This window comes from Carlito syrichta, unplaced genomic scaffold (genome assembly GCF_000164805.1).
Source record: "Carlito syrichta isolate Samal-C Ts95f unplaced genomic scaffold, Tarsius_syrichta-2.0.1 Scaffold308093, whole genome shotgun sequence".
In the NCBI taxonomy this organism is placed as follows: Eukaryota; Metazoa; Chordata; class Mammalia; order Primates; family Tarsiidae; genus Carlito; species Carlito syrichta.
Genome location: NW_007252189.1, coordinates 168,678 through 178,585, shown reverse-complemented (window position 1 = coordinate 178,585; position 9,908 = coordinate 168,678). Strand labels below are relative to the sequence as shown.

Genomic DNA, 9,908 nt, shown 5'->3' with positions numbered 1-9,908 from the left:
AATCCACTCACCTCAGCCTCCTAAAGTGCTGGGATTACAGGCTGAGCCACCGAGCCTGGCCTGAATATCATTTTCAAGTAAGAAAGTTAGAATGGCTGGGCGCGGGCTCACACCTATAATCCCAGCACTTTAGGAGGCAGAGGCAAGAGGATTGCCTGAGCCCAGAGGTTCGAGACCAGCCTGGGCACCTTGGCGAGTATTTGTCTCTACAATAAATCAGAAAATTAGCCAGGTATGATGGCGCATATCTGTGTTTCCAGCTACTTGGAAGGCTGAGGTGGAAGCATTGCCTGAGCCCAGCAGGTTGAGGCTGCGGTGGCCATGAGTGTGCTACTGCACTCCAGTCTGGGTAACAGAGTGAGACTCCAATTCAGAAAAAAAAAAAAAAAGGAGTTGGAATGATGTTGACATGGCAGTAGAATGGGGCAGAGAGAAGACAAGATCCCAGGAGAAATTATGGGGAAGAAGAGGGCGAGAGGGAGGAGGAAGAGAAGCAGGACTCAGCCAGTGCTGAGAAAGTCATTCTCTGTGATGAGGATGAGCAGGGTGGGGAGTGAGTTGCTGTTGTCCACCTGGCCATGGACCCAGATTTCTAGTTCTAACCTTCTTTGGCTTGAGTCGAATTAGTAAGGGGCAGCCCTGTTGCCCTTGAGCTGTGTGTCTTGCTCTTTCTCCATCTTCCCTTCTGTAGTCCTGTGATGAAAAAGGTCAGAGCCCTCCTGTTATCCCCACAGGACTTTGATATTGACATTGTGGCAGTGGTGAACGACACTGTTGGGACCATGATGACCTGTGGTTATGATGACCACAACTGTGAGATTGGCCTCATTGTTGGTGAGTGGATACTGGGGCCAGTGCTGGAAAGGGAGAAGCGATCCAGGGGCTGGGTGCTCCTTGCACTTCTTATTTGGAGAGAATGGTGCAGTTCCCTTGGAGGACTGAGCCAAGACTCGTGGAGTTGGGAGTGGTAGAGGATCAGGCCGTGTGTCGTTTGCCCCAGGTGTCTGCAGTGAAGAATCCCAGTCACTCTGGGCGGTCTTGGGACTGTGGTATAAGAAGGAGGTGGGGGTGGAGAGAGGATGGTGTGGTCGGTGCTGAGCAGGCTGTTGTTCTGGCCAGGCACGGGCAGCAATGCCTGCTACATGGAGGAGATGCGCCATATTGACATGGTGGAGGGTGACGAGGGGCGGATGTGCATCAACATGGAGTGGGGGGCCTTCGGGGACGACGGCACGCTCAATGACATTCGCACTGAGTTTGACCAGGAGATCGACATGGGCTCGCTGAACCCTGGGAAGCAGCTGTGAGTAGGCCCTTCTGTGCGGATAGGCTTGGGAGCTGGGTGAGGGCTGACCAGGGCCGGAGGGTGGTTTCTTTACAGTCTTACATCACCAAAAGATTCCCAAGGTGCCCACTGGAATGGGAACGTCTGTAACTACGAATTGCTGAGAGGCTCGAAAACACAGAGCCAGTGGACACATCGGTGACAGCTAATAATTTGACTACATCCTTCAGAGTTGTCATTTTGGAAGGTCTGAATCCAAATGCGTGACCCTGTTCTTCCTTTCCACTTTCTATTTGTAAATTGTGTATAGAAGCTGTAAGCCACCTAAGAAGATTCATGTTGAGATGGCCAAGACTGGGTCTCTGAAAACTCGTTGTAGCTCCCACTTATCACTGCCCAGAGGACAGGCTTTGATGGTTGGCAGCTCATTACTAGCCCACAGGGTCCCAGGGCCTATGGAAAAACTGGCTCAGGAGCTTCCTTGGCCCTCTTTCCTGGACCTGTGGCCCAACCGGGTCCTGGGGTGGTGGATTGGAGGAGAGCCCGCAGCGTTTTGGATCCCGAATCGTGTGTTCTTTAGTCTGGCCGGGCTTAGTTTTTCATTACTTTTGCCTCTTACAAAACATCATTTCACCCTCACAGACATGTCCCTATTAAAGATCTTGAAACAGGAGTTGCTGCAAGCTCTGAAGGCAGTTGCAAAATATTTTGAGCAATGCAGTTCCCCTCTGGTCTCATTATTGTGATTGTTTTATGATAGCATTAGTGGAGGTCTCTTCTCGGAGGGGAAAATCTAACCCTATAAACCAGGGCAGTGTGGGTAGCCTGGAGAGTCCTTGTGCTCTTAAAGCATGGTTTATTGAAGTTACGAACTTCTTTCGCATGTTGAAATGAAGTGAGTCCCTGACTTGAACTTTCTTAGGAACATGTACAGGTTGTGTCTGCAATGGGTGATGAGAGGTTTGTGAGCTAAAAGTCACTTGATGTCTGCCTCTATTAATGAGGCATGCCCAAATCATTGTGAGTAACCACATGCCCTTTCAAGTGTCAGAAGACATATTTGCCAGCCAGGCCATGACAGCACACCCCTGGTTTATCCTCAGACAAGACAAAGACTGAGAGGACATGCAAAATTGTTGGCCATAGTAGCCATGAAGTCAACACAGCCTTCCCCCACCCCACTCCCCTAATATGTTTCTAAGTGAATATCTTCCAAATGTTGACTGGAGCAAAGTGTTTTTTAAAAATGGGAATAAAACCCACTCACTTTGGAGTCCCACTGGCCCTGGGACACCCCTCACTCGCTGGAAAACTTGCTTTGTGGGAGGTGACTGACTGCTCCTGGCTGTTGAAGTCTGGTGTGCTTGTGTTGGTGCATTTAACATTTTTAAATTTTATTTTATTTTTTGAGTCAGAGTCTTACTCACAGGCCGGAGTGCAATGGCATGCTCAAGACCACCGCAGTCTCCACCTGCTAGGCTCAGGCAATCCTTCCATCTCAGCCCTTTAAGTAGCTGGAAACACAGGCGCACACCACCATGCCTGGCTAATTTTTTATTTACTGTAAAGATGAGGTCTCACCATGTTGCTCAGGCTGGTCTCGCCTCCGCCTCCCAGAGTGCTGGGATTACAGATGTGAGCCACCATGCCTGCCTGTGTTTTAACATTTTAAATATACGTGCTGTGCTCCCAGCAATTTTGCCAGCTTTTGCTTACCTCCAATGTTGCTGTACCTGGCCTTGGCTCTTGAGCAAGTCACTTCCTGAGGACCTGAGTTTCCTCTCTGGTAAGTGACACAGGAATTCCTCCCTCTGCCCTGGGCCTTGTCCTCACCGTGGCCCATCCTAGTTGGTACTGCCAGGCCCCCGTTGCCTCCTCTCTCTCAGACCCAGATACTTCCTGAGATACCCAGAAATGGGCCTTCTTTGCCAAAAAGAATTGCGAAGGCTTGGTTTCCTGTGTCTCAGAAAGAGGAATTTCTAATGAAAACAATGCCACCTAGTGTTGAAGAATTAAATCACCCAATTGCTCTCGGTTTGGAGACCGGTGTCCCTTTCTAAAACATGCTTTTATCTCTGCACCTGCCTGCTCAGATGCGTGTTTCATTCTGATTCCCAAGATCTGACATTTAGGACTCAGAGCTGAGCTCTGACTCATCTGTCCCAACCTGAACCAGGTTTTTTTTTTTTTTTTAATCTTTTTTGAGTCATAGTCTCTGTTTCCCAGGCTGGAGTGCAATGGAACGCTCACGGCCACCGCATCCTCGACCTGCTGGGCTCAGGTGATCCTTCTGCCTTAATCTTTCAAGTAGCTGGAACTACAGCCCATGCCACCATGACTGGCCAATTTTTTGATTTATTGTAGAGATGAGGTCTTGCCAAGTTGCTCAGGTTCACTGAGCTCAGGCAATCCTCTCGCTTCGGCCTCCCAAAGTGCTGGGATTGCAGGCATTAGCCACTGCCGGCCAACTCAGGTTGTTTTTATACTGTCTTCTCTGAAATCCATAAACGGCCTGCAGGAGTGGGCAGTGTGAGTTGATCAGTCTTGAGGCCTGTGCCCTATATTTAATCAGATTGGCTTTTTCTCTTATAAGTAAATATTGGGGCTCTACATAAGATTTTAATTTTTAAAGCATTTCCTTGCTAGAGAAAAACTTTACACGTCACTATTCTACATGTAATTTCACCTAAATTTCAGGCTGTTCCAGAATGTTCCATACTCCTTGGAGATTCTGTTTAGCTACTTAGGGCTCGTTCTTCTCCATAGGTCAGCGTCCAGGCTGTGCTGCACAAGTTAACCCATAGCTGTGCACCACCCGCTAAGTGTGTTGAAGTTTCACATGTGTGCATCTTGCTTCCATGGGAAAGTTGTAAGCTCACCGACTGGGACTTAATTGTTTTGGTCTGTGTCTCCCTTCAGGTTTGAGAAGATGATCAGTGGGATGTACATGGGAGAGCTGGTGAGACTTATCCTGGTGAAGATGGCCAAGGAGGAACTGCTCTTCGGGGGGAAGCTCAGCCCAGAGCTCCTCAAAACCGGCCGCTTTGAGACCAAAGACATATCAGACATTGAAGGGTGAGCTTCCCGTCCGGCCCCTTCTGTTCATTAGGTCTCCACCAGGGTAGACAGGTGGGAGGATGAGGAAGGGACACTGGCCTTTGACGCCTTCCAGTGCAGGTTGCAAGATGGTCTTGCACAAAGTGGAGCATGGTGGTCTTGTGGCTTCACTTCACTCACCGGTCTCTACTCTTGTCTGCTTGAGTGTGGTTACTGATTCACGGTGCTGGGAACGGTTGGCCTTCGTCTGCAGAGACTTGGACTGTTGCAGTAGGTTTAAAGCTGGGGGCTCCCAAAGGGCCCCTGTAGGACTCATTTGCTTCTGTCTCCTTTTCCTTCTTCTGAAGCTATGCATCTCATTCCCTATTGGTGATTCTCAAAAAGGACTCTGACCTGACCCCCACTTCATAAGAGAAAGCTAGGTCTTTGGATTGGCCAGAGGTACACCTACCCATTTAGTTCTAATAGGTAGAGCTGAGGGCTGCATTTTCACAGCCTGGCAAGGGTGGCTGTGAGGACGGCCTGCTTTTTGTTTTTCAGTTAACAGTATCCCAAGAGTCGGGCCTAGTTTGCTGTTCTTGAGATTTCCACCCATAGATATTGAAGAGGTCCTGTTTCAGGGACCAGATAGCAGAGAGGAGGTGACTTTGGTGTCAAAAGGAGGAGGTGACTCTGGTGAAACAGTTCAAAGGACTCTGTTTTAAGTGGAAACTCTTGAAGGAACTGCACCTACTTGTTGCTAAACCCCTAGGTGATGCAAGTACTTATATTTGTGAGGCATTTTTCCCTTGAGAAGGGTGGGGGTCGTAAGATCATAGCACCACCCTTTCACCATCATCTTTAGACACAGTGAAAGCAGTGCCAACTCCATGGTTAGATGTGAGAGACTCTGGCTGCTCTAGAGGAAAAACAGGTAGGCACACAGCTGGGTTCACAGACCGAGAGTGGCTGCTGACAGAGACACTGTCTTGGCCCAGGCAAACACATAGCACAAACACACACACAAAACTCGACATGCGAAGCACCAAGAACACGGCCTTGTCCCCACATAGCACATGCGCAAGAGCAACTAGTTTTTCTCATCAGGAAAGCAGAACACCTGGAGGGGTGAGGCAGGGTGGCATTGTGTGTGTGTGTGTGTGTGTGTGTGTGTGTGTGTGGAGAGTGCCCGGCACTGAGCAGTAAGGAGGGATTCTAACCCCCCTGAGCAATGGCGTTTGCTAGAGCTGAGTGGTTTCCCTGCTGTACCCCTATGCTGGCCACAGTGAGTCAGACATGTGCCCAGCTGTTTTGCTGTTTCCCAGGGAGAAGGATGGCATCCAGAAGGCACGTGAGGTCCTGATGCGACTGGGCCTGGACCCGACCCAGGAGGACTGTGTGGCCACTCACCGGATCTGCCAGATCGTGTCTACACGCTCAGCCAGCCTGTGTGCAGCCACCCTGGCTGCCGTGCTGTGGCGCATCAAGGAGAACAAGGGCGAGGACCGGCTGCGCTCCACCATCGGGGTTGACGGCTCTGTCTACAAGAAACACCCCCAGTGAGTCTGCATCCAGGGCCAGGAGGGACCGAGCTCCCAGAGCGCCTGGGGACCTGGGCAATTCCACAGGCCACCTCCATCCAGGGGTGGTGTGGATGGACCAAGGAGCTGAGGGTCTGGGTAGAATAAAAGTTCCCACCTGGGCAAGGGAAAATGGGAAGGACCATGTCTGCTGAGGGTGGAGGTGAGTTCTGAAGGCCACTGGTGACGGACTGTATGTGGGACTCCTCTGGCTGGCACTGTTTCCCACCTTGTCGTTCTCATGAGATTGTTTTTCTCTTGTTACTCTCTCATGATCCTTGGTGGTTCCGGCCAGGGACAGCCCCAGTCCCGTGAGTTGCCAGCCTCTCTGACTGGCCTCGAAATTAAATTGATCCTGCCCATCCATATTTTGATCCCTTGGGTCGTATGTACCAACATGTTCACATTTCAGTGGGGATTGGAAGTCATTTCTCTTCTGTACACATTTACTTCCCCCAAATTTTCACCTGATGTGAGCCCAGGTCACTGTGCCTTCATTGCCTTCATTGGCTGGTCCAGAAGGCCTCAGGCCTGAGATTACCCAATCGTAGCCCCAGGTCTGAAAAACTTGAGTGTGCACATGAGTCACCCAAGAATCGTGGTAAGAGGCGGGTTCTGGTTCAGAAGGTCTGAAATCCTGCATCCTGAGATCTGGCATCTCTAACAGTCCCCGGTGAGGCTGAGGCCCACAGGCCCCTCTTGGAGCAGGGAGGCCCTGGAGACCATGGCTCGACTTGGCCACCACCTGAGAGTTTCTTACTGAACATTCTTGTTGTCTTTAGCTGTGTGGACACCTTTAGAAATTGGCAGAAATTGGCAAAAGAGGGCCAAAGTTCAAAAGAGCATTTCTAGTTTTTCTATTTTGGATCTTTCCAAGGCAGCAGCTAGTGAAATGGGTGATGGCACACAAAAAAAGTAGGTGGTGGCCGGGCTTGGTGGCTCAGCCTATAATCTCAGCACTTTGGGAGGCCGAGGTGAGTATATTGCCTGAACCCGTGGATTCAAGACCAGCCTGGGCAACTTGGCGAGATCTCATCTCTACAGTAAATAAAAAATTAGCCAGGTGTGGTAGCACATGCTTGTAGTTCTAGCTACTTGCAAGGATGAGGTGGAAGGATTGCTAGAGCCCAGCAGGTTGACACTGGGGTGGCCGTGAGTGTGTCACTGCACTCTAGCCTGGGTGACGGACTGAGCTTCCAGCTGATTCCATTGGGCTGCTTCAGCAAAAAGGGCTGATGGGTCCACCTTGGGCAGAGAAGCCATGGCCTGAGAGCCAGCTCAGTGAGGAAGTGGAGTTCTTGTGTGATTGCATACAGGAGATGCAGGAGACAGTGGCTGGTTAGGAAATCCTACCAATGGGGAAGTAAACTTAACTGGGGTGGTCACAGTTGAATATCTGAGTTTTTTTCAGTGACTCCCAACCTGGGAGAGTAGGGAGAGGCTGTTCAGGGCAGCTTCAGCTCCTGTAGGTGCCTCCTGGCATTCAGGCTGAGGTGGTGAGCTACTGTTCAGCCATTCACCCTACTGACCCTAACCATGAACACCTGTCTCTTACCCTATCTGGGTGACTACAGTTTTGCTAAGCATCTTCACAAGACCGTGCGGCGGCTGGTGCCTGATTGCGATGTCCGCTTCCTCCGCTCCGAGGATGGCAGTGGCAAAGGGGCAGCCATGGTGACGGCGGTGGCTTACCGGCTGGCAGACCAACAGCGTGCCCGCCAGAAGACCCTAGAGCCTCTGCAACTGAGCCGCGAGCAGCTGCTGGAGATCAAGAAGAGGATGAAACTGGAAATGGAACGAGGTCTGAGCAAGGAGACTCACACCATTGCCCCTGTCAAGATGCTGCCCACCTATGTGTGTGCTACCCCTGATGGCACAGGTACGTGGCAGTGTTGCCATCTGTCTCACATGGCGGGCCTTTGTCCTGGTGTAGATGCTAGGAGGGCTCCCTTAGCATTGGCATTGGACATTTGAATCATAGTGTGGTTTTTCCCCCCTATTTTACTAGGGAATTCATATGTTCTATGAGCTCCACCAAGGTGTTCTTCTGCTGACATGGAACAGTAATAATGGTTAATACTTATTGAATACTTACTATGTGTCAAAGCACTTTATGTGTGTGTTTTTGTTAACTGTTGAAAAAGAGCAGTTCATTTTGTTTCTTAATAAACTGCTATGTTTAGCAGAAAATGGAAGCACAGAGAAGTTAAGAAACCTCCCCGAGTTCTCACAACTAGAAAGATGCCAGAGCTGGGAATCACACTTAGGAATTCAGTTTCTAGAGCCTGCTGTCACAACCACCACATTGATCTGGGTCAGGAGTCAGCAAACTATTATGGTCAAATGTGGCCTACCACCCGTTTTTGTAAATAAAGTTTTATTAGTACATAGCCATGCTCATGTGTCTGTGTATTGTTTATGGCTGCTTTGCACTACCACGGCAAAGCTGAGTGGTTGTAGCAGAGACTGTAGGACCCATGTAGCCTTAAATGTTTACTGTCTGGGCCTTTACCAAAAAAGATGTTTGACCCTGGCATAAGTCTTGCAACCTAAGAAATGGTAGTCTTTTCCAAGTTCAGAGAAGACAGTTGAGGGGCAGGCCAGTATAGCATAGTCGGTACAGGTTCCAGGTATAGAATCTGGGATTTGGTCCCTGCTGCATCCTGTTCTGGTTGTGTAGCCCTGGGCAAGTGACTTAACCTAGCTCAGTCAGGTCTCAGTCATCCATAAGAAAGGAATGAACTGCCTCTTTCCTGGAGCTGCCTGAGGGCTGAATGAGGACTGTGTGAGACACATTGGATAATTGCCCAGCAAGGGAGTGGCTTCTCATTTTAAAAGATATCCCTTCAATTTCCTTCAGAGAGGTGGACTTTGCTGTTCCTTTTCTAAAGTGGCATTTGATGGAGCATGAATGGTGTGTCTGGATAGTTTTACTGCATCAGCATTGCTCACCGTGGCTTCTGAGGCCCTGTACTTGTACATATTTGAGAACCACAAAGGAGCCAGCAGAGATGTGGTCCCAGGGATCTCATTTTCTTCACTGTCAGTGGAGCTCTAGGTCCCTCACTCCCTGAGGGTGTCAGGGGCTCCAGAGAGAGCCCCACGGAGGGGAAGGTGCCTAGACTGTCACTCTTGGCCATGATGATGCCCCAGCTAATCCCCTTCCTGGGTTTATTTTCCAGAGAAAGGGGACTTCCTGGCCTTGGACCTAGGAGGAACGAATTTCCGGGTCCTGCTCGTGCGGGTGCGGAACGGGAAGTGGGGCGGAGTGGAGATGCACAACAAGATCTACTCTATCCCGCAGGAGGTCATGCACGGCACAGGGGATGAGGTAAGGCAGGGTGGCGCCTCCCAGGAGGGCCCCCAGTGGATGCCACTCCTTGCTTTAGAGGACGGTGCTTTCTCTGCCTTCCTATGACCCCAACTTGGTCTTTACTCAGGTTTGTGTCTGAGTCTGCATTTCTTCCGGTTACAAACCTTGAACTTGCGCTCAGGCCCCACTGGGGGCAGCCTGCCCTGGCCAAGGCCCCTCCCTCAGTGCCCCTATTCTCCCTGCAGCTCTTTGACCACATCGTCCAGTGCATCGCTGACTTCCTCGAGTACATGGGCATGAAGGGTGTGTCCCTGCCTCTGGGCTTCACCTTCTCCTTCCCCTGCCAGCAGAACAGCCTGGACGAGGTAACTGTACCTTCCGGGGGGCTCTCCTATGGGCTTTCTTGTCTGTAAACTGGCCAAGTGTGGAGCACGGAAGAAAGCTGAGCTGCAACTTGGGAAGAAGGGCCTGAGTGACCAGTGGGGAGGAGGGTCCCCTTGATGGGAATGAGTAAGTCAGACCTGGTGGAGGTGAAAATTAAGCTCAGCTATAACAGTTTTTGAAGCAGTCTCTGGGACAATCTCAATGATGTTACTCTCAATATTAACATCTAACATTTCGTTTAAAAATTTTTTTTACCCGGGCTCGGTGGCTTAGCCTGTAATCCCACGCCTTTGGGAGGCTGATGTGAGTG

At 50.4% G+C, this 9,908-nt stretch overlaps 1 protein-coding gene across 1 annotated transcript in view; it reads left to right on the top strand.

The window, feature by feature from the left end:
- HK2 (hexokinase 2) overlaps positions 1 to 9,908 on the top strand; it is a 70,854-nt gene that overhangs the window by 49,287 nt on the left and 11,659 nt on the right. The window contains exons 6-12 of the mRNA XM_008064874.1: positions 735 to 834; positions 1,120 to 1,303; positions 4,205 to 4,360; positions 5,647 to 5,880; positions 7,476 to 7,780; positions 9,084 to 9,232; positions 9,460 to 9,579. Of these exons, the coding sequence (XP_008063065.1) occupies positions 735 to 834; positions 1,120 to 1,303; positions 4,205 to 4,360; positions 5,647 to 5,880; positions 7,476 to 7,780; positions 9,084 to 9,232; positions 9,460 to 9,579 (1,248 nt within the window). The remainder of the gene's footprint in view (positions 1 to 734; positions 835 to 1,119; positions 1,304 to 4,204; positions 4,361 to 5,646; positions 5,881 to 7,475; positions 7,781 to 9,083; positions 9,233 to 9,459; positions 9,580 to 9,908) is intronic.